We start from the raw sequence: 27,844 nt of genomic DNA on the forward strand, positions 1-27,844 counted from the left end.
ACACGTCAACAGGCATCGGTTACGCAGGTGTGAATGAAACCGGTATGGAATAGAGAGATGGCACAAGTACAGTGTTGTGTGGCAGAGAAAGTGATTCACTCCGTGTCAGGAAGTGGTTCCCAGAGCGTGCATGAAGAAGGCGGCCACTCAGCAGGGCTGAGAAGGACAGGCCTTCCTAGATGAGCTAGAATCCACTATCGCTCCCGTCAGCGTCGTCGTCTGATTTACAGCTACTATAAATTTGAAAACTGTGACTTTAAGACAAAAACTTTCTTCCTCCATGTGAGACCAGTTATGAGCAAAGCAGCAGGCAAAGCTGTTAGTTATTAAACATAGCTGTTGTTTGCAGACATGGTCGCACACAAGACCAGATCGAGGGAGGAAATGGCACACACACAAAACAAACAAACAAAAAACTCTTCCAAGATCCAGGGGTATCAAGCAAAAGGTTTTTCCATCTTGCAGTGGCCTCCCGAAGTGAGGGTGGCTTCGCAGGAGATCAAAAAACCAAGAGAAGGGGGCTTGGGGAGAGCAAGGCCAGTGGCTCCAAGGAAAAAAATAGAAACTAAAAAATAAATGCAAAGTGACTTGCAGAGCTGGCCCTCGAGTACCAGGCTGGAAGATGTTGTTTATCTCAGCATGGGGCCTATGGCTTCCTGATCAGCTGGAAGGAGATAGATGGTTTCCCCACCTCCAGACATTCTGTCTGCATGTAGCCTGCACAATTTTGCCACAGCCCAGTATCTCTGGGCTATTATTTAATTTGCCGCTCATTTTTTTTTTTTTTTTGAACCTTAACTTATTTGAGAAGGAAATTTTATATCACTGTAAGTGGACAATTAGTATCTTCCTATTACACATTAAAATAAATCCCTAGCTATTAGAATCACAAATTTATACCTGTATATCATGTAAAGTCCTCTTGAGTATGACTGTACTGTATAGAGCCCCATTCTGAGAAACACTGACTCCAGTGAGAGTAATTAAATCACAATACAATGACCAACAGCAAGACGAAATTGGTTTCATTTATAGAGAAGGAGATTTCATTTATAGAGAAGCAAAACCAAACTTTTTATATGTTCAAGATTAAGAATATTCTAGGGGTGCCTGGGTGGCTCAGTTGGTTAAGCGGCTGACTCTTGATTTTGGCTCAGGTCATGATCTCAGGATCCTGGGACTGAGCCCTGCATCGGGCTCCCAGCTCAGTGCGGCGTCTGCTTGAGGATTCTCCCTTTGCCCCTCCCCCCCGGCTTGCGCTATTTCTCTCTCTCTCTCTCTCAAATAAATAAATCTTAAAAAAACAAAGAATACTCTAGAAGGTAGAACATTAGGGATTAGGTGCCACTGAAAGAATGATGTCAGAACCTTACATACATCACTAGCACTAACCTTATTATTCACAATCGTCTATTTACACTTATTTGCCAACGTGTCTGAAAAGTCCTCTGGGGGCAAGGTGTGTCTCACTGACCACACTCTACCCATCAACCAGCCCACAGCAGAACCACCGTACGGTTCTTTGCAGGAATGAAGACATGTGTGAGGCGTTATTTTTGCTGCAAAGGTCCTGTCTTACATTTGTCTTATGCGAATAGTTGATAACATTTCTGTCGGCTGTGAAAACATATCTTTGAGCAAAATTTGGCTCTTAAAATTAAATTAAACAAAATCTTGGCTTTCCTTGCTCACCCACGATGTCAGATTGCCACATAGTGCCCATATAGGTAAACCGTGGGAGCAGTTCATGAGGGTTGAACTGACGCTAATCCTGGCTGAGTAGTAAAATCATGCATGGAACATCTTAGCCATCCTGGGGCCTGAGCCCCACCCCCGGGCCTTCCGATTCTGATTCCAGATGAAATCACACATCTATGGTGCAGAGATACACAGTTCTGGAGTAAGGCATTTGTTATATCAAAAGAGAATGTGAAGACATATTCTTAGAAAATCCATGAAAAGCCTTACTATTACAAGAGCTTAGTTTAGATTTTTAATTTTGATTCCTTTTTAGTAAGACACATTCAAATGAGGTTCTCCCAAACAACTTTATTATTCCCAGGTTAAAATTGTGAAGGGTTCCTTTTAATCATGGGAACGAGAGTCTCTCTGCCCCCACCCCCACCCCAAAGAGTTTGGGCTACAGTACTGTCTGTTGAGGGTGGGGGGGTGCGTGGGAGCAAGGGTTAAAGAACAGAAAAGGAAAATTTATCTCTAAGCCACTCAACCCCGACAGCTGAGCTGAGAATGCCCCGGGAGATGGTCCCTGGTGTCAGGGACACACTATGGTGGGAGCCTTGGCAACTCTGATTCCCCGTTTCCTCACATACTCATTGGGGGGAAAGCATGAGTTTGGGGCTCTGTAGAGGTAGCTTCAAAGCCTGCCTCTGTCTCGTGTTAACTGTGAAACACAGGAAAACACTCTGCATTATCCCCGTCATCAGTTTAGCCTTTCCTTGAAAAAAATAAGTTTTCAATTTCTTAATCATAAGTTTAGAGCATTCGGGGAGTTCTCTGTTTGAATTTATTTTCCTCCCATTAAAAAAAAATACAAATTGATTAAAAATGAGTATTTACTTCTTTCCAAAGGACCGGGTTCTAAATAACATAGAAAACAGGATGCAAGTGATTCAACGGTCACCTACTTCTATTTTGCCAACAAGAAACACTCAAGTCATTTTCCTTTTGTTCTCTTTGGTCCCACAGCTCATAAATAGTAGGTGGAAATAAGGGTTGATTGCTGGGAGGGACCTCCGGGGCTCATCTCATCCAAGGATCTTGTTAAAACCACCCAAGGCTGACTTCATCAACCTCACTCTGGTTACTCACCACTCACATTGTTCATTGTAATAGGCAGCCCCAAATAACCTCTGTCTTTGAAGCTGCCGTTCCTTTCTGGCTTTAATGGGCACCACTGTTTACTTTCCTTAGGTAAAGGGAAGAGGAGGGTGTGAGGCCGAGACACCGACAGGGAGAGCTGTGCACCTGCACTTGAACCTGACCTAAGTCTGGGAGGGTCCTGAACCACCTGCTGCGTGACAGGGAGCAACAGTCACCCGTGCCTGATGGCACCACAGACCTGGGCCCCCGAGGCACATGACCCAGTGAGGGTGACCCACAAAGGTGACCACAGTCTTCTGCATGATCAGATGAGTCTGGGACTTTCACGTCCGTTTCTAGGAAAGGGAGCTGGGTGGAAGGCAGGATGACCAGAGCTAATTCGGTTTAGATGTTGTGATGATCTAGAACAGTTTCTTCTGGTACTTCTGGAGATATTTTGTAATTTTGTAATGTCCCTGCAGTATTTGTTATTCTTCTCAGCCCCTATCTATTTCCCAAGTTACTCTGCATAAAAGTTCTTGAAAACAATCAAAGGCTTGTGTGCTTATTTTCAGCAGGAGGAAGGGACTCTGGCTGGGGTGTATATTATTTTGCAGCTGGGCTGCGGAATGGAGAGAGAAAGCCAGGAGGGAGGGGAGATGAGGGCAGTCAAGGTGAGCTGGCAGGTCACGGGGACCCAGGAGAAAGGGAGGGGCCATGGAGTCCCCAGGAAGCAGACAGAAGCCGGTAGAAGACACCCCTACTCTTGCCCAAACATGGCAGTGCATGGATTGGAAGAAATGCTGTCAATGCAGTCACTCAAACAGCGGGCTCAGGGCTCTGCCTAAATTCGGGCCAAAAAGACACTCCTCCTACAGAGTGGTCCTCGGTCCCTCTCGAAAAGATTCCCAATTCTTCTCCTGGCCCCTTGTCAGAGGAAATAAATCATCTGATGATGTGTTTGCAATGTGGGAGCCAGGGCTTGGCTCTGTTCAGTTTTAAGTCACTACCCTTCCCAGGTCGCCAGTGGAACCTCCCTCCCATTGCCTGGTCGCCTTGGTCTGGTGAATTGGTCCAGCCTCAGGGCAGGAATGGATACATTTAACACCCCCTGTCTCGTTCCCCCAACGCCCCCAGTTGAGTTGGGAGGGCCATCTGGGTGTCTGGTTTGGAAGAGGAAGGCTAAGATCCCAACCCATGCCACCTGTACGGGACTGAGCTGGAAGTGTCCGTGAAGCCTACAGGCTCAGCAGCCTCCAGCTCTGTGGTCTCTGCTGGAAAACAGAGCTGGCTGAGCCACACAGAAAGGGGTTCAGTGGATCTGAGTGAAGACGATGGACCTCAGATCCATTGACCCTTTGTCACCTGGTAAGGCCTGGAATGAGCAACAGTTATCATGCATAGAGTTTTGTTGGGAAACTGGCCCATTACGGTACAGGTAATAATGTGAATAGAATTGTACCCATAAATCAATGAAGAAAAATACCGATTTGCCGAGGGCCAGCGCCCGGAGAGCAGCATCTGTGCTTCCTTTCTGTATCCCACAGGTCTTGGCCTACAGAGCAGGTGCTCAATTAACATCTACTGGCTGTGGTTAAATGAGGCTAATAAACTAAAGGCAGATTTACTGGGTACCCCAAACCATTATTTAGGCTTTTGTAATAACCATGTTTTCTGGTTTCTGTATTTGATACTTAAACATCTTGGGGCCTTGCTGACTCTGGAGATTGCCCCTCCCAGGAATGGGTCAAATAAAGAAACTCGCCTGCAAGCAAGCCTTTCATGTGCAGACCACCCAGTCAACAGCCCATACGATCACTACCTCCTTTACCACTTCCTCCCTCCAGGCCACTATCCACCTGCCCTTTCAGCCCAGGGCCAGGTACCAGACAACCAGAGACAGCCGTAGGTCCCAGAGTCCGCTGAAATTATTCAAGCTATTGCATCCCAAGCTTGCTCACTGCCTCACCCACCCAACCCCCTCCCGTGGCATGGGGTGGTGTGAGCAACAAACTATCTTTTTTTTTTTAAAGAGTTATTTCTTTTTAATTTTTTTTAAAGAGAGAGAGCAAGCGGATGGGGAGGGGCAGAGGGAGAGAGAGAGAGAATCTTAAGCAGACTTCATGCTCAGCTCGGAGCCTGATGTGGGGCTCCATCTCCCAATCCTGAGCTGAAATCAAGAGTCGGACGCTTAGCCGACTGAGTCATCCAGTCCCCCACAAACCATCTGTTCAATGGCAGTCCTCCCCTGACCTGTTGGCCTCACCATACGTGAATAATAATAAAGCCTACATTTTATTTTAATTTTTTTAAGATTTTATTTATTTATTTGACAGAGAGAGACAGAGAGAGAGCACAAGTAGGAAGAGCGGCAGGCAGAAGGAGAGGGAAAAGCAGGCTTCCCACTGAGCAGGGAGCCCGACGTGGGGCTTGATCCCAGGACCCTCAGATCATAACCTGAGCTGAAGGCAGACGCTTAACCGACTGAGCCACCCAGGCTCCCCAAAGCCTACATTTTAAAATTGCTTTGGAACCTCCAACAATAAGTCACAACAGAATAATAGCTGCTCCCCCACCAAGCACCTATTCTGGGCTGAGTGCTTAGATAACATTAATTCTAAGCACAACAACAATCACAAAGACAGGTATTATTACTTCTGTTTTATAGATGATAGAGCTGAGCCTCAGAAAGGTTAGGTCATTGACCCAAAGTGGCAGGGCTGCGGGGCGCCTGGGTGGCTCAGTCTGTTAAGCGTCTGCCTTCAGCTCAGATCATGATCCCAGGGTGCTGGGATAGAGCCCTGCATCGGGCTCCCTGCTCAGCTAGGAGTCTGGTTCTCTCTCTCCCTCTGACCCTCTCCCGACTCATGATCTCTCTCACTCTCACGCTCATTCTCCCTCTCTCTCTCTCTCTCTGATAAAATCTTTAAAAAAAAAAAAAGTGGCAGGGCTGGGATGTTTCAGCCTTGCCACAAGGAGGAGATGTGAGGTCCAGGATTGGGGTCCTGGTGCACATAATGGGGAAGTCAGGGGAAGGAACCTAAGGACCGTTTATTCGTCCATTCGGCAACCATTTCTTGAGCGAGATGTAGTGGCTAAGACTGCCGACTCCCGGACTCCATCTGCATGGACCAGTTAGTCTGGCCATGGAAAGCGAAGCTCTCTGTCCCTCAGCTAGCCTGTGCCAAGACTGATGACAAGAGCATGCAGGAGAACGTGGAGAGTGTGCAGGAGAACCCCGTGGCTGTCTGCCTTATCTCAGCTTTACCCTAACACAGGAACTGCAACCAGGGAGCTTGTGGTAGGACTGATCCCCTAACCACTCAATTCACCTTGGTATCCAGGTGCTGTTCCATTTCTGGGTTTCCTTCAGTGATGGAATTTTGCCCCTCAAAAAAAAAGGTGCGTCACCTCCTAGAATCTAGGATCTAAACTAGCTACAAACACGACGTTGGAGCTTTGAAAACTTATCTAGAAATAGAGTAGTGAGAACAACCATTTTTTAATTCCTGACCACAAACCAGAACTCCTTTACCAGGAGGACCATCTGCAGAGGGCAGGGAAAGGGCACGCTCAACAAGCCAAAGGTCCCAGAGGCGGCCCTGGGCGTCTGCAAGGCAGGAGGGCAGGCTCTTCTCATGTCCATATCCAACCACTGGCAAGACAGCTCCCTTCTTATCTTTATCCGTCAATGCCCTTCGGGGACTCCCAATATAAGCCTACATGTTAAAAGCAACTCCCCCTGGACACCCTGGAAATGCTTAACATACTTCAGACGTTATATTTACATCTTAATAGATGTCCTTAGGTCAGAGCTGCGGGGTCATCATAACTCTGGAGGGAAGAAATGAATTCCCACACTTGGCAGAGTATACAGAGGTCAAAGGGGACTGGAGGACCAAGAGGCCAAAATACAACTCACTGGGCAAGGGGGACAAGGTCAAGCTCACTTTCACTTGTGGGCAAACCATGAGATCACCTTCAAACAGAGACACTTTTTAAGAGCGAATTGTGCTCTATTAATCACTATGCAGAAAGAGAGGGCATAAGGGTGCCTGGGTGGCTCAGTTGGTTAAGCGACTGCCTTCGGCTCAGGTCATGATCCTGGAGTCCCAGGATCGAGTCCCGCATCAGGCTCCCTGCTTAGCAGGGAGTCTGCTTCTCCCTCTGACCCTCCCCCCTCTCATGTGTTCTCTCTCTCTCTCAAATAAATAAATAAAATCTTTAAAAAAAAAAAAAAAAGAAAGAGAGGGCATAAGCCAAGACCGTTCGTGCATACTGGAGTGTATGGCCCTCATCGGGAAAGCTTTTCCTCAGTTTCCCTTGCCCTTAGTAATTCTCTTTAGTCTGCCCTTCCTTATCTGATTGCTGACATCAGCCCCCTTTGGGTCTCAAGTATGTTCTCTTTTCCTAGTCCCTCCTCCATCAGTTAGATTCCTTGTGCTCCCCAAGGTGACAGGTGGATGATAGAAACTAACCCACACCCAGGTGTCGGAAGAGGCCCACAGCCAGCCCCTTCCCAGCAGCCTCTTCTCTTAACAGCACTTTCTAAAGACAAGGCTTCTGCGTGGGCACTCGGGGCATCTTGGGTTTCTCGGCTTGAATGGATCTCAAGCCAGAAAGCAGGAAGTGGGAAGGCCCGGGAGTGCAAAGGCTTCAGGACACTGTGCGGAGGCTGGGACCATCACACGCCCCCATCAGCTCTGTGAGCCTTAGGTTAACCAGCAACCACGTGTGGAGCTGGGCCCCGTCCTCACAGCTGTGTTTATATCTTCCAAACCCCATGGCGGAATCTGCACGTGGAGGGTAGACTCCAGGCCAGAAGTCCCAAGAGGTAGTGGGAGCAGGCGTGCTGCGGAGGGCGGGGCACTTCTCCGACCCGAGGTCTGCCCTGAGGTTCATGTCCCAGACTTCCCTTTGAAGTCATTTAAGACCCTGTCCCTGTGCTCTTGTCCAAGCCTCTTTGCATTTATATCTATTTCCTGCCAGTGTCACCTCTTGGAATAATTCATTCCATCTGTTTCCTGCATCACTGCCATTATTCCCACAGCCCCACCCTGGCTTTGTCATCACCCAGAATGTCTCCACCTCTGAAACCTTAAACTCCAAGAAACCACACTCCTAGCCCTCGCTGCCACCAGCACGGCTCTTGATCTTACAGGGGCCCCAAGGCCTGGCGCGGGAGGGAACGGGTTGAGCTGCGCAGAGGGGTGGGGTTTAAGGACCAGACAACCTGGCCTATTTCAATCGAGGGCCCGCCTCTGACTGGCTGGGTGACCTTGGGCAACTGACCTCACCAAAGACTTCACCTTCTCATCCACAAACTGGGGATAATAATATATACTGAAGCTGAATGGAGACATATACTGAGGCCCCGAGCACAAGTGCCTGCCTGTACCACGTGCCCACCCAAGGGGAGACCCCATATGATCACTCTGTTATGATCACTTCTCACCATCCTGCTACGGGCCCCGCCACGTCCCCTGGCCTCCCCTGACTTCCTTGCCTCCATAAGAGCCAAAATGAACTCCAGAGCTCCTGATGCTGCAGGACAAGGCCCCCCCACCCCTGCCCACACACCACCCTGGTGGGCAGAGAGGTTGCCCTAGGACTCTGTGTGCTCCTGGCAACACCCCTCCTACAAACACAGCCTCACCATCCATTTCTGCCCTGAAACCAGCATGACCAGTCTCACTGAGTCCTGGGTCTTGGCTTCCAGCAGCCCCACAGAAGCCCCAGAACGCTCAGGACTCCCCATCACCCACAAAAATCCCCAAACAGCCTTGTTTATCCTCCTTTGACCATTTCCCTGCCCAGTTACTGAAACCTTCCCACGGTGCAGCCCTTGGACCTCCCAGCCGGTCATCTAAAAAAAATCTCTAATTTTGTCAACCTCTACTCTGAATATTTCTTCCACTTTCTTCTTTTTGTTTTCATTGAAACCTGTTTCCCTTGCCTTCCCAAGTGTGGCTTTCTCCCTCCCCTTCTCATACAACTGGACTAAGGGTGCAGTAGGTATTTTTCTTTGCTCCTCGCTGCTATTTCCAGAACGTTCTCTCTCTCTTCTCTCCTCCCCATCTTGGACTCTCACATCGCAACTGCACACTTCTCGTTGCTAAGGGACATCTGCTCACCCTTCCCCTCTCTGTGCTCACTCTCGCTCTCTCTCAGTCTCCATTTCAAACTCCTCCTGACCTCCTTTCCTCTCTTGATTTCAACCTCCGCCCTGACGCACTTGAAATGTGGGCCAAACTGAGCTGGGCTTAAAATGCAAAATACACACTGGATTGTGAAGGCTCAGCATGGAAAAAAAAATAGAAATACTTCAATCATTTTTTTATAGTGATTACATATCAAAATGATAATATTTTGGATATGTTAGAGCAAATAAAATATATTACCATACCTAAATGAGTTTCATCTGTGTCTCCACCTATTTGTGTGGCTACTAGAAAGTTTAAAATTGCAGATGTGGCTCACATTCCATTTCTATTGGTTTTATCAATAATTGAAACCCTTTCTTAATCCCCATTTCAAGTGTCCGAGGTAATTACCACCTCTCCCGTCTTCCTGAGGGGGGCTCCCTCAAGAACTCTGACTCTGGTACTTCCTGACTGCACCCTGGACCCTTCCCCCCTCCCCCCACCCCTCTACCCCCCCATCTCTCCACTCCCCCCTCAGTCCTTCCTTCCCTCCTTGTCCCATTTACATTCCATGATTTGCGCTACTCACTTGCTAGACACACCCTCAATCCCCTGCCCCTCTCTGGCATCTCACACTTGGCAAAACTAAATCTGGTTAGAGCTAACTCTGCGTGCGACTCTGCATTTCCATCCACATAACTGAGCATAGCCGGAAACGGAAACCCATGCCACCATGCTTGCTGGGCTGGCTTAAAGCTCATGACCACTAGACCCATCCAGGAGGCTTGCTACCTGTTCCTAGGCCAACCACACACTCATCCCTGGACACCTGTCTCATCCCTCCTCCTCCATCTTTACTTTCCCAGTTGAGAAAACAGAAGCAATAAGAAGAGAGCTTTCCTTAGGGGCACCTGGGTGGCTCAGTCAGTTGAGCGTCTGCCTTCGGCTCAGGTCGTGATCCCAGGGTCCCGGGATCGAGCCCCGCATCGGGCTCCCTGCTCAGCGGGGAGTCTGCTTCTCCCTATCCCACTCCCCCTGCTTATGTTCCCTCTCTTGCTGTGTCTCTCTCTGTCAAATAAATAAATAAAATCTTTAAAAAAAAAAAAAAAGAAGAGAGCTTTCCTTAAACTCCCCCCATACTGTAACCACTGACCTGGGTCCAGGCCCTAGCACTTTGCCTTCCCTTTTGTCACTGGAGTCTAACCATCTGTGCTCTTGCCTGAGCCAACACCCCTGACTCACATCAGATTCCTTCTCGTACTTACTCAAGGACGTAATTCCAGCACGTCTACTTAGCCAGTGTTTCCCTCTGCACAGTATCACTCCATCAGCATAAACCATACTCTTTCTTCCATCTTAAAATAAACATCTTTCTTGACCTCCATTCCCCTCCATTTCTCTGTCCTCTTGAACAGCAGAACTTCTTGAAAGAATCATAGGTACCCACTGCATCCAATTCTTCTCCTCCTGTTCTGTTCTGAACCCACTCCATTTAGCCTCCTCCCGTCCTCGAAAGCAGAGTTTGCATTGGGTCTTCACCCTCTCTTTCAAGACAGACTTAATCCACTGCACTCTGGCTTCTCTCCCACTCCACTGAAATGGCTCAGCAGAGGTAATTGCTGGAAAATCGAATGTCCTACTACAGCTAGAGTGACCATCTTAAAATGGAAATCAGACCTTATCCTTTCACTACTTTGAAACCCTTTGCTGGCTTCCTATCGCCTCTGGAGACCCAAATTCCTATGGACGCTACAGAAGACCTCCCATGACTTGGCTTTAGCTTCAATATAATTAAGAATGTGGGCTGTAGAGTCAGTTAATCCTGACTCCAATCACTATATATTGAATGTCTGTATCCCCCCCAAATTAATATGTCGCAGCCAACGTGATGATAATTGGAGGTAAGGCCTGTGGGAGGTGATCAGGTCATGAGGGTAGAGTCACGAATGGGATCCGTGCTCTCATAGAAGAGAGCACAGATAGCTCCCTCTCCCCTTCCACTATGTTAGGACAATAGAGGATGGCCATCTATGAAGAGGCCAGCTAAGAGGGTCTTCACCAGACACGGAATCTGCCTTGAACTTGGACCTCTCACCTCCAGAACTGTGAGAAACAAATGTCTGTCGTTTATAGGCCACCCAGTCTGTGGTATTGCCATAGCAGCTCCACTGAACAAAGACACCGTTCCCTCCTAACTGTGAGCTCAGGCGTTACCAGGTCTCTGAGCCTTGGTTTCCTCAGATATCACTTGGCTCTAATAACAGGACTCATTTCACTGGTTGATGTAAGGATCAGATGAGCTCACACTTGTCAAACGCTTAGAGCAGTGCCTGGCCTAGCAGAGCTCAAAAAGTGAACGTTCAGGGCCTCCTCCCACTGTCCCTCCACAGCCCGAGCTCTGGGCTACCTCCCTTGACTGGGAAAGCCTTCTGTGCCCTTTCTAGCAGGCACACTGCTATCTGCCCTTCCATAGTTCACTCTCGCGGCTAGTCCTGCAGGATGCCTTCCTTCCTCCCCAAGGCAGACTTAGGGCTCCTTCTCTCCTCTATCTATACTTTGCACCCAATTCCATTAGAGCATGAATCAAATTATAACGCAGGACTGGTCTACCTGTCTGTGTCTTCAGGGGACTTTAAGTCCCTTGAGGGCAGGAACCATGACCTTTTATTTCTGCATGCACCAGCAGCACCATAAAACCTGCCATCTTAGGATGAAAGAAGTCACTGTTGCTTTTGTCTTAAACTCACCTCTTTAAGCATTCCTTCACCTGGTACTTATGGATTTGGTGAACAAGAGTATGTTGCACTCATTCAACAAGCAATGGTACCTGCCATACGGAAGACACAGTGCTAGGTGTTGGGAATATTAAGATGAATTTAAGGCAGACAGCATCTGCACTTGAGGGGCTTATGGTCCAGAGGGACTCAAGTGCACACAGCTGCAGCACAGTGTGAATGGAGGGGCTGACAAGGACCAAGAAGGCCAGGCCAAAGGCCTGGGAAAGAGACAGAGAGAAGCCGGGGCTTCTAGACTCAGGGGGCAGCAATCATGCTGTTTATTGTCTGACACCAGGAATCAACACCAGATAAACTTGGGAACGAGGTGGGAATGAAGCTCACCGTCCTAGAGACTGAGAACAGAGAATGTGGAGGAAGCAGGGTGCCTTGGGCAGGCCCCAGGGTGGAAGCAGACAAACAGAGGGATGCAACCAAACTTCTCCTAAGATCAAACATGGATGGAGTGCTCGGTATATATCGGGCACTGTTAAAAGGACTTGATGTGGAATAACTCAGGCAACCCTTACAATAACCCTGAGTCGGGGGCTATTAGCTCATTGTCTAGAGGAGGGGAAGCTGAGGCTAAGGAGGGGTTCGGGGCTTCCCAGCCAGCACGCAGCAGCGCTGGAGTTGGAATCCAGCCTGTCTGGCTCCAGTGCATGGTTTCACCACCATGCAATGCCAGCCCCGCAATGGAGAAGACAAGATCATTAAGGATGTTAAGTTTGGATTAGGTACCTGGGGCGAGCAAGGCTATATGTGCTCTGCACCAACCGTGTGGTCCAAACCCTGAGTGTCTTTCCCACCAGATCACCTCTAGGTAAGTAAACTTTGCATGTGGATCGATGTTGTGCTGGTCTACCGTGGGGAGAGCAGGGGACAGGCTAACCACAGTGACAGTGAAATGACAGAGGGCAGGGCCATGTCTCATGCCTCCTGGCACCTCTCCCTGCACATAGCTAGTGCAAAGCCCCTGTAGGGGGCCTGCAAATCACCTTTCTTATTGAAAGATGAGGATGAAAAAATGAGTGAATGAATGAATGAATGAGCAAGGGAATGAAGGCCAAGAACCACCTGAGCAGGGTCCCTGGGTGGGGAGAAGTGGGTGATGTGATGAGGAACAGCCATGCCCTGACTCAGCGCCCCTCCACTCAGGGCATGTCCTGCAGCTCCCTTCCCACGTGTGGTGCTGCTGACCCCACAGACCTCCTCCCAGCACCCCCACTCCAGAGTGTGCCAGGCCAGGGGACAGGTCAGCGCCATTCCCCTCAGAGCCATCCTCACTGCCCTCACTCCCTAGAGTAATGCCACATGAAACATGCCGTGGTTAAGGGGCTGGGGGCTTGGATGAAGGAAGGAGCAGAAGCTCCTTTTGTGCCCCCTTATGTCGGAAGGAGCCCTTGGGGCCTCTGGGCTCCTCTCACTCTTCCCTCCACAAGACACCAGCCTCCACCCAGGGACAATGAAACTCATCCCTTGGGGCGCCTGGGTGGCTCAGTCGTTAAGCATCTGCCTTCAGCTCAGGTCATGATCTCAGGGTCCTGGGATCGAGCCCCACATCGGGCTCCCTGCTCCGCGGGAGGCCTGCTTCTCCCTCTCCCACTCCCCCTGCTTGTGTTCCCTCTCTCGCTGTGTCTCTCTCTGTCAAATAAATAAATAAAATCTAAAAAAAAAAAAAAAAAAAAGAAACTCATCTCTTGATTCTTCTGGTGGCAAACCTCAGGAAGGCCCTTCGGAGCCTCCTGCTTCTGATCAGGGTAGGGAATGGACAGACTCACACATGCCCCAGAACAAGCAGCCCTCGGGATCTAGAACATTTCTTACAGATTCTACTATCTGGGGACAAGGACTAAAAGACTTTGTTTGATTTCCCCGAAAATCTAGGCTTCACAAGGGAGCCCACTAACCAAAACTCTGCTTTCTTTAGCAGAAGGTAAGAACCAGCCTTAAGATACCCTGAGAAGTGATGCGGGTGTTTCCTGGGAGACCCTGGGGGGACCGCAGTTGCTCCTGACCTCCTCCTCTTTTGCTCTCCTTCTTCCTCACTTCCCCAGGATTTACAAGGGACTCCCCAAAGGGCAGGGAAGTGAAATGTGTATCTAGAGTCTACTGTGCACAAGGTGCTTTACGTTGGTTATGTCACCTGATTCTCCCATGGCTCTTGTAAGGTAACATTATTCCCATTTTGTAGATGGGGACACTGAGGATTAGAAAGTCAAGGCCCCAGGGAAACAGATGGGCCAGTCAAAATAAGACACTTTACAGGATTTAATCAAGGAATATGGGCAAAGTGTGGCCAGGGTGTGAAATGCCCACCAAGGCTAGAGTGGTGCCATCTGGATGTGACCACCCCAGCCCCCAGGGTTAAGGAGGGGAACAGTTGCTGGAACCTGGAAGGAAAAAACCATGTGGAGAGGATGGCTTATAAGGGGCTGTGACCTTGGGTGGAGGGACACAGGCAGCCCAAGATGACCCCTTAAGGCAGGACCTGGGAGAATAAATATTCGACCCTCCCTGTCTTCCATACTTCTACCTCCTGTCAGGGCCGCTCCCCAATGGCCAACCCAGCGAGGCAGAGAGTGGGGTGAATGGTAGCCTGTGGGAATGGGGGAGGGGGGGCAAACACAAGACACCCTTGCACCGAGCCCAGACCAGCCAAACTTCAATGTCCAGGCTCTTGTCACCTCCCCAGGCTGTTCCCCATCTTACAGAGGGGCAGCCCATTGGGCAAGAGAGACCCAGGACCCAGCCTGGCCACCCGGTGACCACGACCACAGGTGGATGGAGCAGCGCTTTGCTCTGTGCTCTTGGACACACCCCCGAGAGCACCACGGTGCCGCACCCCTTAACACCTCGGCTCTCCTCCCGCTCCAGTGCCTGATTCTCCAACCTGTAGAGGGCGGTGACCCTCCGCAAAGAGGCCCCAGCCAGACCCGCCCAGGAAACCCACCCCTGACCTTGGGCGGCTGCCCGGCAGCCCTGAGCTGCGCCCAGATGAACCAGGGCAATCTGATTGATGAGAAGGCAGATGAGGGGGTTCCCCGAGGAGAATAATTGAATTTTATGGGGAAGGAACGCCGGAGCGGGGGCCTCGGGCCCTACACTCAGCAAGCAGCCTGGCTGCAGGCGCGGGGCGCAGCCCTGAGCATGTGTAACTCATTACCTCCGCGAGCCTCCCATTTGCGGCCGCCGGATGACGCCGTGAGCGTGCTGGAGTGTCTGAGGCCGCGGGGTGAGCATGACTACAATATTTTTCTGACACTAACACCTCTCTCTGGCCCTCAGGAAGGACCGTGGAGGAGCCAGGCCCAGCCAAACACCACCCACACCCCGCCCTCCGCCTTCTCCGCCTTCTCCGCCTCCTGGCGTTAGACCCAAGAGGCCTACAGCTATGCAGGCAGGAAAAGAAAGGCCACACGGGGGAAGGTGAGAGCAGAGGGGAAGAGGGAGGGAAGGGGGGGAGAGGGGCAAGCGGGTCCAGCTGGCGCCCATTTGGGTTTCTGTTCAAAGAGAGGTAGAAGTGGTCGAGGAGATCATAGGAGGCTGGGCTCGGGGACCTTGGAGGTCGCCTTCTGCCATCAGCCCTTCCATGCAATTCCAGCAAGACAGTTGGAATGGAAGCTATTCCCCCTGGTGGCACAGAGGGGAGGCCGCCCTGCCCTTGGGGCCTGCCCATCAACAGGGGGCTCCCATGGGGATGCTGACAGCTCAGACCCAAGGGAGGAGGCAGGGTCCTGAGACACAGCCCAACAAGGGGTGCGGGTGGGGGGGGGGCCGGGGGCGGGGAGGTCCCAAGACGTCCGGGAGCAGGGGCTGTGGGCGAGCGCCCTGCAGGATGTGGGGATGCACCATGCAGGAGCTGGGTGAGATGGCCTCTTATGGAGGGGACAGAGGAACCAAGGCAGGTAACAGCCCCTCCCCCTCCCCCTCACCTGCTACCGGAAAAAGAAGGGGAGAGATAAAGACAGGGTAGGAGGGAAAGAGAAGACAAGTTAGGAAAGGAGGGGGGGAGGGGGAGGGAGAGGAGGGGAGGGGGATTCTCAATGCATCACCTCCGTCCTCATGTCTTTAAAGTCCCACCTGCATTCAAGTCTGAGTCACACTTTAATATCTGTGCTGCATTTTTGCAACTTTGCTTCCCCAGATCCTAATAACCCCAGGGCCAATTGGAGACACCACCTCTCCCCCCCATCTCCTTTCCTTCAAGGGGAAAATCCTGGAAGGGACTCGGAGCCGCTGCAAGGCCTACCAGACGTTACCATTTAATCTACTCAGGGCCCATGAGGCGGCTCGGGCCTCCCTCCCTTTCCCCATCTCTGTCCACCCTCTGCTTTCCCATCAGCCTCCCTCTCCCCCCACAGCCCTTCCTCTCCCTCTCCAGGTACACTCTCCAGAGATGAGGATCAAAGAACAAAATCCTGGGGAAACAGATCCAATCTGGCTTGAATTTCCTCAAGTAAGAGCTCACTGGTTTCCTCTTAGAAGTGAAAGGGAAGGGGGGAAAAGTCAAACCAGAAACCCACGAGCTTAGGTGGCTGATTTCATCTCAACACTCTGGTCTCTCCGGATTCCTCACGCCAACCCCCCCCCCCCCAACCAATGCCTGGAGGCCAGATCACTGAAGAGTGGGGGAGACCAGACAATTTAGAGATCAGGCTTAGGATGTATTTGTTTTGCCACCTTTAGATTCCAAGAACCCAATGTCCATTCATTCATTCATTCATTCATCCAATAAGTAATGAGTGAGCACCTACCATGTGCCAGGCTTAAGAGACATCAGTGAACAAAACAGAGATACCTGCCTTTGTCAAGCCTATATTCTTCCCTCAAGGAACAGACAGTAAATATAAGCATAATAAATAAGAATTACATAGTGTGTTAGGGGGGAATAGGACTATGGGATAAAGGAAAAAGAGAAGCAAGGAAAGGGGCGGGGAGTGCAAGGGGACAGGAAGCCTAATGGGGAAGGTGATATTTAAGCAAAGACTTGAAGGAGGTGAAAGAGCAACCTTCTGGGGGGCAGAGGCCCCCGGTGAGTATGCCAGCAGGGTCAAGGTGAATGTCAGCAGCCTCCTTGGCTACTGTCAGCACCTGGGTTATTACTCTCATTAGGCGGGATGCTTTGTGGGCTTTCTCAGGACAGCATCATGTTCCAACTCAGGTTTTCAAAGGACCACACCCTGAATGCAATGACCAGGTCTGTTTTGATGCACAGAATTCTAGAACTGGACAGAACCTCACAGAGACCTCCCCTCTGCCCTGCCCCCATTTGGCAGACATGGAGGCCCAGAGAGGGATGTGACCCAGTCAGGTCACACGGCCCTGGAGGGCTGAGAGCCTCCACCTCACATCTTCCAACTTGTGTCCACACTGCAGGGGTGCCGGGCCTCGGGGAACCCCTGAGGACTCCTACTGGCAGGGCTCTAAAATTGTCCTCTGATTGGATCTCCTCCCTGCCGGAGGCCTGGAAGGTACAGTGGCTGAGACTACTGTTATTTTCAGTGCTTCTGGTCCAAATGGTCTTTTTAAATCAGGGGTGCAGAAAAAGAGACAGCATGATGATGTAAGGGGTATGAGGCCTGGTGACACTTCACACCCTTGGCCTCTCCCGGCCCTGGGGTCCCTGCCCTGCCCTGACTGGCACCCCAGGCTGGCCCTGGTGGTTCTCCAGGCTCCCCCACCATGCTATACCTCAGTTCTTTCTTGCCAAGCCAGTCCTCTTTCCTGAGGGGCTGGTAGGGAGAAGGCGAGATCAAGGGCGTGAAAACCAGCGTGGCCTCTGCTGACGTGGGAGTACTGAGCCCTGGCCAGTGACCCAGGCGTCCCGGGCGGCAGTAACCTGACAGAAACACTGGCCCGGCTTGGTGCTGACACAGCTGGTGACCCCTTTCCCCACCCTCCTCTCCCCTTCCAAAATTGTGTTCAGTCTTTAAAGCCTTTTCTGGAAAGGCTTCTCCTAACTTCAGTACAGTAGCCCCGCCTTATCCATGGGGGATACTCCCAAGACCCCCAGTGGACGCCCGAAACCACGGAGAGTACCACACCCTATGTGTACTATGTTTTTTTCCCTATATATACACACTGTGGTAAAGCTTAATTTATAGATCAGGCACAGCAGGAGATTAACAACAATAATGAATAATAAAGAGAACATTCATAACAATATACTGTAATAAAAGTTATGTGAATGTGGTCTCTCTCTCTCTCTCTCTCTCAAAATATCTTATTACACTGCACTCACCCATCTTCTTGTGACGTGAGGATAAAATGGCTATGTGATGAGATGAAGTGAGGTGAATGACACAAGGCCTTCTGATAACAGGTCAGAAGGAGGATCGTCTGCTTCCAGACCACAGTTCGGTGTGGAGAACAGACCGTGGAAAGTAAAACCACAGGTAAGGGGGGACTACCATGCTGACATGTATTTTTGCCTACTTTATGTTATGGGTAATTGTCCCCAGGCCAGTCCCTTCCACTGAGATCATAGCCCTTTGAGGGTAAGGATGGTTCAATTTCTCTTTGGAGCTTCCTTTGCACCCCACCCTTAGCTTGACACATGGTAGATCCTCAAAATATGTTTGTTGAATGGAATTCAGAGGAAGAGCTACAATGGTGGGCAGTTTACTAGGGCAGGGTATGGGGGCTTATCGGTCAGGAGCCCAAAGCTTGTCTCCTCTTCCTGCTGAGACTGTCCCGAATCCCTCCATCTCTGAGCTACCCAACTTCCCTTCCAGCACTCAGCACCTTGTGGGAGGAGAGACACAGTTAGAACAGGATGGGGAGGCATTTCTCTCTTTGAGTAATTTTGAGACAAAGGCAGCTAGCAGAGTGGAGAGAAAATATGGTGCTTGAAAGAGCCTTGAGAAAGGCCTGCCAAGTGGTTAATTTCTGTCAACTTGACCGGTCATGGGTGCCAGGTGAAACAGCGTTTATGGGTGTTTCCAGATGAGACCAGCATTTGAATTGGTGGGCTCGGTAGAGCAGATTGCCCTCCCCAGTGGGAGTGGGCCTCATCCAATCAGTTGAGGGCCTGAATAGAGCAAAAGGCAGAAGAATTTGCTTTTTCCTCCTGCCTGCCCGCGGAGTTGGGACATAGCATGTCATCTTCTCCAGCCCTCAACTGCAGTTTACACCATTGGCTCCCCTGGTTCTCAAGCCTTCTGACTCAGATCGAATTATACTACCCACTTCCCTGGATCTCCAGCCTGAAGTTGGAGATCGTGAGACTCCTCAGCTTCCATAATCACGTAAGCCAATTCCTCATAATAAGACTTTTTATATACATATATATCCCCTTGGTTCCATTTCTCTGGAGAACTCTGACAGCCTGTCTCTACCTAACTGGCCATAAGTCTTTATGAGACTCTTCTGTAAACTTCATTCTATTCAGCTTTGAAGTGGGGACAATGCTCTCCTCCCCTGTGCTCCCTGCAAAGAGGAGTGTGTTCATTCTTGTAGCAAGCATTTATTAAGCACCTACTAAGTGTCAAGCTCTGGCTACACAGGATACAGTCTGTTGGCAAGGTGCTTTGGGCTCCTTCGGAAGAAGCATCCGTTGAATTTCCAGTTTTAGCAAATAACCAGTTCCCAAAGATGCAGTGGGTCCCCGGGATGCGGAACTCCTTCCTGTGGGCGTGATCTGGGGCCTCAGACCCAGGGGGAGGATGAGCACCTTGACGAGGTATGTTCTCTCCTCACAAATGCTTTGGGAAATGGACTGGGGGGGCTCCTCGCCTGAGCAGGTCTGGACTCACTAGCTCAGATGCCTTTGCCTGGCCCCAGCCTGACCCACCCGGAGGAGAGGAAGGCAAAGAGCAAAAAGCCTGCCCTAGGAGTCAGGACACTCAGTGCTGGAACGCCTCTGTGACTGACGGGCTGTATGATCCTTAATCACCAGCTCCACCAGCTCATCTGTGAAATGGACACATATCTTGCAGGTCACACAGATTTGTAGAGACGCAGGAATTAAAAGACCTTTCAAAGCCTGAAATTCCACATAGGAAGTATTAGACGGGCGGTCACGACAGCCCAGGGGCAATGCCAAGGTCGGGTAGGGAGGCGGGGCCGGCCTTGTAGTGTAAGACGAAGCCAGAGGCACTCACCATCCTCACATAGGTTCAGCTTGGACAGGCTCCTGCCATCAAAGGGCTCCTCAAAGATGGAGCTGGTGTCCCGGTCGCTCACGGTGTGCAGGTACATGGCTTTGTTCTCCATTCTGACCTGCAGCAGCAGCAGGAAGAATAGTGAGGGGAGAGGAGAGGGAGGAAGGAGGCAGGGGAGAGAGAGAGAGAGAATAAACTATAGGCGGACACAGAAATGAATGTGCAGAGGGGCGCCTGGGTGGCTCAGTCGTTAAGCATCTGCCTTCGGCTCAGGTCATGATCCCAGGGTCCTGGGATCGAGCCCCACATCGGGCTCCCTGCTCCGCGGGAAGCCTGCTTCTCCCTGAGCCTGAACACCCGAAGCCTCTCATCGACAGGTGCCACCCACTAGGTCTCCCAAGTCCCCGCCCAACTTCCTTGGTGCTTCGGAAGGCCGAGGCCCTTTGGACCTTTCTGATCATGGGATCCATCCATTCGTCTCAACAGCCCTTGGCTGGGGCCAGAACCTGAGGCAGAGGGGCCCTAAAGGCCATGCTTGGTGAGGCCTGGAGGAGCTGACCCTCCTGACCCCCCTGGAATGATTTCCCAGCCTCTGGAGCTTTGGACACTAATATTAGAGAGCCTTGGGCTCCCACTCTGTGTTGGAAATGTGCTGACATGTTCCAAAGGAGCTGGGTGCAGTGGGACCACGGCAGGGATTCATCGCCCAGCCAAGCCCAAGGAGCAGGCGGCCTTGGTGGAGTCCCCCGGACACTAAGACCTGGGCAGCCGGAGACCGGGGGACGGGCCGGTGTCTGCATGGCCTCCTGAAGCCGGATGGCTGGGGCTCTGGGTCTACGCCATGGTGTTCCGGGAATGTACCCATTCACTTGGGAAAACGGCATGCTATTTGAAGTAAACCAGCACCATTTCCATAAGTGCATACAACGCCATCCCATTTTGTAATATGTACACGTGTCCTGAGGACGTGACAAGAAAGATTATATTTGGAGATGTTCCGGGTTGCTCTTTATCAGAAGACTCTGGTGGGGATTGTGGGGATTTTGTGCTTATTTTTGTTTGCTGGATATTCTGGGTTTTCTACAACGTGTTTGCATTCTTTGTGTAATAAGGAAAACCTACTTTGTGAGCCAAATTACAAAGTGTTTATTTACATAACACACTTGCTATTCTCTTTCTTACATATATGCTCGGTGATTTGACAAATTACTTTCTAATTTCAGCTCCGTTCCAGCCATAAATTTAGCTTGACCTTTGGTCCTGATGCTCTTGGACGATCTGGATATTGAACCAGAAATCCACTTTTAAAGAGCAAATTCTCTGGAAGATAAAAGCCCCTGGGAGGATGGCTGGGTCCCAGGCCCGGTGTGGAGCAAACTCAACTCTGAGACCCAGAGAGCCGAGCCAGGGGTCTACCACCTGGGAGGGGATGACAGGGGCCTGGCAGGTGGCATGGGGTGGGATGGGGGGCACAATGCCTGAAGGGAGCAGCCAATCAGTTCCTCTTCGGAGGCAGTGGCCACGGGGGCCTCGGCATCGTGTCAGGAAATAGGGATAATGAAGGAGGAGCCTGGCTGAACCACTCTGGCAGGCAGAGCAGAACCTAAACCCCTTATTTTCATGGCTTGATGTTAGTCTCCAGAGACCTCTGACATCAGGGCTGAGAAGAGGTCGGAAGTGGCTAGTTGCCATACAACTGTCCTTTTGATGGCCCAGGAAGGACGGACAGGGGCTTCTGCTTCAAGTAACGAGATGCCGCGCGCCCTGCGCACAGGTGCGCACATGCGCACACGCACACATGCATGCAGGAACGCACGGGCAGGGTGTTCACAGCTTCTGCGGGCCTTTCTTCCAGCCTGCAGGAGAGGGGGGCCAGGGGAAGCCCACAGCCCTGCCAGGATCTCCCCTCCCTGCCCCAGGGCTTCCCTGGAGCCCCCAAACCTCTCCCACCCAGCTTCTCTGCTGCCGTTATGTCCGGTTTGCTAACCTCCCAACACCCATGCTCCATCCAAGTCCTCCACCCACTATGAGCTTCTAGGTGGGGCCCCCTGAGCGATTCCACTGCTGCTAAGCTGCAGGGTACCCTCCCTTGTTTCACAAGCACTAAGTGCAGCACCCCTCCCTCTGGCCTCCATCCTGGGGAGCTGCAAAGCAGGAGGCCAGTGTCTCTTCTGCAAGCGATAATCCTGTCTCTGCCAAAGGCAACAGGCGCTGTTTCCCAGAGGTCACACAGGCCTCTGGGCAGGGCTCGATGGGGTGCTTCCATGCTGGCGGTGGGGGTGTGGAGATGAGCTGGGGCCAGGTTAGCCCCATCTTCACTTCCACCGTCCCCTCTGCTGATCAGCTCCTGGATCAGAGCTGGAATGCATGGCTTGTTATCTGGAATGTGTCTGTAAGGCGGCCCCTCTTCTACCCCCTCCCCACCCCGGGGCTGGTGGAGCAGCCTGGGGAGGCTGTTGAGAAGAGAGGCCAGGGCGGAGCAGAGGCCAGATGTGAGTGAGATGAGATTGGAAGTGCTCAGCCAGCTCTGCTAATGTTTGTTACTTGGGAAGGAAACCTAAGAATGTTCTGTCTGCCCCAGGTTTTATTTCGAGCTGTTTTTCTTTCTTGGGAAATGAGGGACAGGAATTTGAACGCTTCGATCATTGGTCTTACAGCCGTTGGGGCCAAGTTTGTGCTCTCAAGCAAGGTGCAAACTCACTGCCAAGCGTGGTGATAATAGAGATGATCTGCACCTCTTGCGCGTGCACACGCCCCATTTTCATCCAGGATCTCTCTGCCCTCTCAGGACCACTGTGAGGGGGCAGGTAGCATCAGTGTGTTGTTCCCACTTTAAAGATAAGCCAATCTAGGCCCCAAGAGGCAAGAGCCAATGATATCAGGCAAGGGTAAGGCACCAGGGAAAGGCGTCCCACCCAGGGCACTGACCCAGCCACAAGGCTGCTTCGTCCAGAAAGCATGTATCAGTCCCTCTCAGGGATTTAGGGTCCCAAACCAGGCAGTGAGGAGGGTCAGTGGGGCCCTGGGGCCAAGGAGAGGATCTGAGAGCTGGAAGGGAGGGGACCAGGACCACAGAAACATGAGCAGGGTGTGGATGCCAAAGTGACATACGGAGAAAGCTCGAGGAGCTTGGACTTTTGTTTCAAGTCAAAGAATGGGGCCTTGCTCCCCTAGGGACGGGACATCTTACTGGCCTCTTAGGGATGTTTTGATGCCACATTTTAGAGCTGAAGCACTCACATATCCATAGCTCCACCCCAGGCAGTTCCACATAGGCCTATGGGGGGGGGGGGTGGGGAGCTCAGAGGACACGGGTCCTGTCCTGGAGCCACTTCCTACTACTCGAGACCTGGCCCAATCCGCTGAGCTTGTTCATCACCTCTATGAAGGGGAGAAGCGCATCTGCCAACCACTCAGTTATGGGTAGCCTCTGGTGGAATAGTGCACAGGGAAGGGCTTTATGAGCAAAGGTACACAGCGAGTTAGTGCTGGGAGTCCGGAGAGAAAAACCCCCCAACCCCGGCATCTTCTGATCCTGCCAAGCAGTTAGGGGAGGGGCGCCGTCTCCAGGTTCCTGAGGCTTCCCTCCTGCCAGTCAGGCCCAGAAACAATGCTCTTCGGGGTTCCCTTTGCAAAAAGCAATCGTGAATACAGAGCAGAGCGAAATCTGGACCCTTACTCACAAGTCACTCTGTGGGCAGCAGAAGGACTGGATCGATCTTCCTGCTGAAGGTAGCATGAGCCTCACCTGTTGCTGCAGACACAGTGTGTCTGGGTTCCAGCATCTAATTCTGCAGGGCTCCCATCTTCTCTTTGAATCGCATAGCTTTAAACTCATGGAAACCAAGTAAAAATCAGGGGGCCCTCTCCGCTAACGGTTAACCTAAATCAAAACCCAAAGCTGGAAAGGTGCAGATGTTAAGCTGTCCCTTCACACGTCCCACCAGTGGCAAGCTCGACTGTCCACACACTTCACACATGCAGAGGGACAGTCACCTGCACCATCGGCTGCCGGCATCGGCTCCCGAGCTGTGACACGAGCCAGGCAGAGTGGATCCCCACTGGCCCACAGCTGGAACCTTCCCACCTGGCGCTGCGCGCCCAGGCTCCGCAGCCTGAGATGCCCACCCGCAGCGCCCTGCTCCGCCGGCCACATCCGGGTCCCCCACAGCGGGGGGCGGCTGCCTCCGGGACACTGTGCGCAGGTGCTAGGACAGAGTTAGTGCCAAGACTTACCTGAGCGCCCCCGCCGAGGCTGCAGAAGCGCGGGTCTCCTCAGTTCCCGGCCTTCGCCATGGTGACCGAAGAGCTGGCCGCTGTCACCGCACTGAGACCCAGGCAGCCCCGCACAGCTTGTCCCCACAGCCAGCCAAAGCCAGACGGAGTCATAGAAAGAGGCTGCCCCGGTGCTCAGTGACTTGTCTCAGGGGTCACTCCTCCAGGAGGGTCAGCGCAGGAGGCAAGACTCGACCTTGGGCCTGACTCAGGCCTGTGGCTGCGGAGTCCCCGTGCTGGTGCCTCGCCTCAGTCAGCCACAGGCAGCGCTCGGGAGATGTTCTGTGGAGGCACCAGCGGCTCTGCTAGATACTGAGATGTGAACTGCAGCTACTCTGGCGGTCTTTATAAATGCAAAGTTCTTGGAGCGATCGCCGAAGCTCCCTTGGGGTCTGGAACACATCCCCCCTCTAGTGGCCGATCTCAGCATTACAGCCCCCCCGGTTCTCCCAGAGCCGTGAAGTCAGCCTCCTCTTGGGACTCCACACACCTCACCTAAAACCCCACGCAAAAGAAATTTTTGGAAAGCTTCTACAAGAATGGCAGCTGGACCTGGCTCAGGAGCCACACAAGAAACCAGTCTTATAAACTTATTTATAGGGCCGAATTTGCTTTGTTCAATTCACTCACCAAACTTGGCTTAGAATTAATTTCCGTGTTTTTCTGAAGTCACATCCACCCCCAAAGGCCACAGATTGGCCACACTGGAGCTATTCAGAAGAGTGTTCGGTGAGTGCTGAAGGAACTTCGCAAAGACAGTCCCAAAGCCCCTCAGGAACGAAGCCAGCATCGGGGGAGCGTTCTCAATGCGCGAGGGCCAGGGGATAGAGGAATGAGGAAGACGGGCTCCCTGTCCTCAAGGGGGTTGCAGTCCAGGATGAGCGGTGCCCTCAGGGTTTGCACAAATAACTGTAAACCTAAGTGTGACCGAAAATATTTTCAAAAAGCGACCTCGCCAAAATGTTAAGAGAGCAATTACATTCAGATTGAGGTGGCGATGGGGAAAGGGGTCAGGAAAATTCCAAAAAGTTTGAGCCACTGGCCGGCACTGTGCGTGTACAAGGACATCCCCCCGCCCCCCGCCCCCCGCCCCCTGAGGACAGAGCTCTGAAGGTAATGGTCATGAAGACACCCCCATGGATTGGTTAAAAATTCAGACTCAGTACTAGAGGGTCAGACCTCGTACAAGAGGGCAGTTTGCCAGGGCTCAGCACTCCCCACAGTGCTGCTGCCAACCCACAACTGAGTCAGAAGTGTCTTCGTCATTTTCAGGGACTGAGCCTCCTGACCATCTCTGGGAAGCAGCTCCAATATGAGGCTCCATTTCACCGAGGGAAAACACAGGAGTGGTAACAATAATAAAATAGCAAGGGGTTGAGACGAGGAGCGGGAGGAGGAGGACGAGAGGCAGGAGTTTAGGGGGAGGGGAAGGGGAGAGGCAGGAAGTGGAGGAAAACACTTCAGAGTCTATACCATGTGCTAGGCAATTCGAGTGCTTTCCATATATTAACTCATTTCACACTGACAACCCTGTGAGGTAGGTCCTGTTACTAGTCCCACTTTTAGAGACAGAGGCACTTAGTAACTTGTCCAAGGTCAAGCAGCTTACAGTGGCAGAACTAGATTCCGCCCTAGACAACGTGACCCTTTGGTTTGGGCCCTAACCGTGCCCCTGCACTGCCTCTCGTGAAAAAGTGTCCTTTAGTTACCCAACATCCCCAGGAATGCAATCTTAAAAACAGCCAGAAATGTGCTCAGCATGTTCTGTCCAGGGATCTGTGCACCTCGGACCCACAAGTAGGCACAGAACCGTTAAACTCTATCATTTCAGGAGGAACAAAGCTTATCCTTTTAAACCGAGTAGCTTCAGGCAAAGGGCCATTTCTCCCTTTTGTTTCCGGTTCACCGCACTTCCTATAATGATAAGATTTGTCCATATGGTTGCATGTACAGTGGTTCCTTCTTTGATTTTTATCCATTATATGCAGAGACCACAATTTGCTCATTCACCTGTTGAAGGGCATTTGGGCTGTTTCCGATCTTTGTCTATTATGAGTGGAGCCACCCAAACAGGCAAGGGCACATTTGATAGTGAAGTATAGGAATGAGCCGGAGGCTGGGTTTTCTAGTGGGTGAGAGTCCTTCGGGCAGCTGGTAGTTCAAATGACACCTTCTTGTCACCTAAAATCAGAATGGTCCAAAAATTGGCTTGTTTCCATTCAGTCACAGAAGGCATTTATAATAGGCATTTTTTCCCCCAGACGGTATTATGAAAATGTGATCGCGTTGAAAGAGAGTTGAACAGACTTTTGAAGTAGCTCATCTCTGGCTGTGGGAGCCAATCAGGCACGCCTGAACACAGTCCATGTGCTCAAGTGCTTCCTGCTTTCTTTGAATGATTTCATTTGATTGTCCCAGTGACTCTCTAGGGTAGAGATGGGGAGTGATCATCCCCAGTCTCCGTATGGAGGAACTGAGCATGTTGAAACTGAACGGCACGATGCTGGGCTCCTGGAGACAACATCCACAACTGTCTTTGACCTCCAGAGCATCTACATCTGCAGGGATCCTTTCCGTACATTCCGTTATTCATTCAACAAACATCTGTTGTTTACCGTTATGCAATGTATTCCAAATCTTCTTACGAACATGAATTAGACCCAGCCCCCATCCTTCAGGATCTGGCCCAGGGGGAGAGGAGGCACTAGAGTGGAGAATCACAGCCCAGCACCCCTCAAGGGGCTCCTCGTGGCTTCACATCCTGCTTTTGTTGGATGAATTGCAAAGCTTCATCCTCAGGCCTGACTTTGTTTCCCGCCCCCAACAAGAATCTTTCTAAAAAGTCTAACACACCTAAGGAAAAATGCACACATCTTTATCACCCTGCATATTAAACTGCATAGACCTGGTAAAACCACATCTGGATCTGGGTCAAAGGCAGAACACTGCAAGCACCTCAGAAGATCTCCTTGTGCCCATTCCACTCCCTAACCCTCCCACCCACCAGGGAACCACTACGTCACATGCCCTCACCATAGATGATTTTGCCTGTTCTTGAATTTCATAGAGATGGAATCATGCACCATGTGTCTGGCTTCGGCATCGTGTGTGAGATTATTCCCTTTGGTTGGGTCTAGCAGTTCATTCCTTCTTGTTGCTCTAAGTGTTCCACTGTGTGACTCTACCATAATTAATTTGTCCTTTCCACTGTTGATGGTCATTTGGGTAGTTTCTAGTTTTGGGCAGTTACAAAGAGTCCCTCTATGAACATTCTCGTGCATGTCTTCTGGCAAACGTATGGGCGCCTTTCTCTCGGGTCTATCCCTTGGATGGGAATTGCTGGGTCATAGGGTGATGTGGTGTTCAGCATTAGCAGATAATGCCCACGAGTTTTCCAGAATGGTTGTACCAGTTCACCCTCCCTCCAGCAGCACATGGGAGTTTCAGGGGCTCCACATCCTCACCTGCATTAGTAATTTCATCCTGAACATTCTATCCATTCTGGAGGGTATGGAGAGTCATCACACTAAGGTCTTAATTTGCATTTTCCTGATGACTAATGCAGTTGAGCATCTTCAACTATGCTTAGTCATTCTAGTATTTTTTACCTGAGATCTGAGTCTGTCATTCCCGCTGTCTATGCATCTCCATGGACACCAGCAGGCCCCTGCCTGGTGGATTTGCGTGGACGATTCCATGTTCCTGGAATGGCTCCTCCAGATGTTTG

General features: G+C 51.2%; 1 protein-coding gene across 1 annotated transcript in view; it reads right to left on the reverse strand.

The window, feature by feature from the left end:
- The window catches only part of SCARA5 (scavenger receptor class A member 5), a 120,315-nt gene extending 95,897 nt beyond the window's left edge, over positions 1-24,418 (reverse strand). Inside the window, exons 1-2 of the mRNA XM_032389111.1 lie at positions 24,079-24,418; positions 19,843-19,960 (exon numbers count right to left, since the gene is read on the reverse strand). Of these exons, the coding sequence (XP_032245002.1) occupies positions 19,843-19,954 (112 nt within the window). The 5' untranslated portion in view covers positions 19,955-19,960; positions 24,079-24,418. The remainder of the gene's footprint in view (positions 1-19,842; positions 19,961-24,078) is intronic.
- Between the last annotated feature and the right edge of the window lie 3,426 nt (positions 24,419-27,844).

The sequence above is a fragment of the Phoca vitulina genome, unplaced genomic scaffold, assembly GCF_004348235.1.
Source record: "Phoca vitulina isolate PV1807 unplaced genomic scaffold, GSC_HSeal_1.0 scaffold53, whole genome shotgun sequence".
In the NCBI taxonomy this organism is placed as follows: Eukaryota; Metazoa; Chordata; class Mammalia; order Carnivora; family Phocidae; genus Phoca; species Phoca vitulina.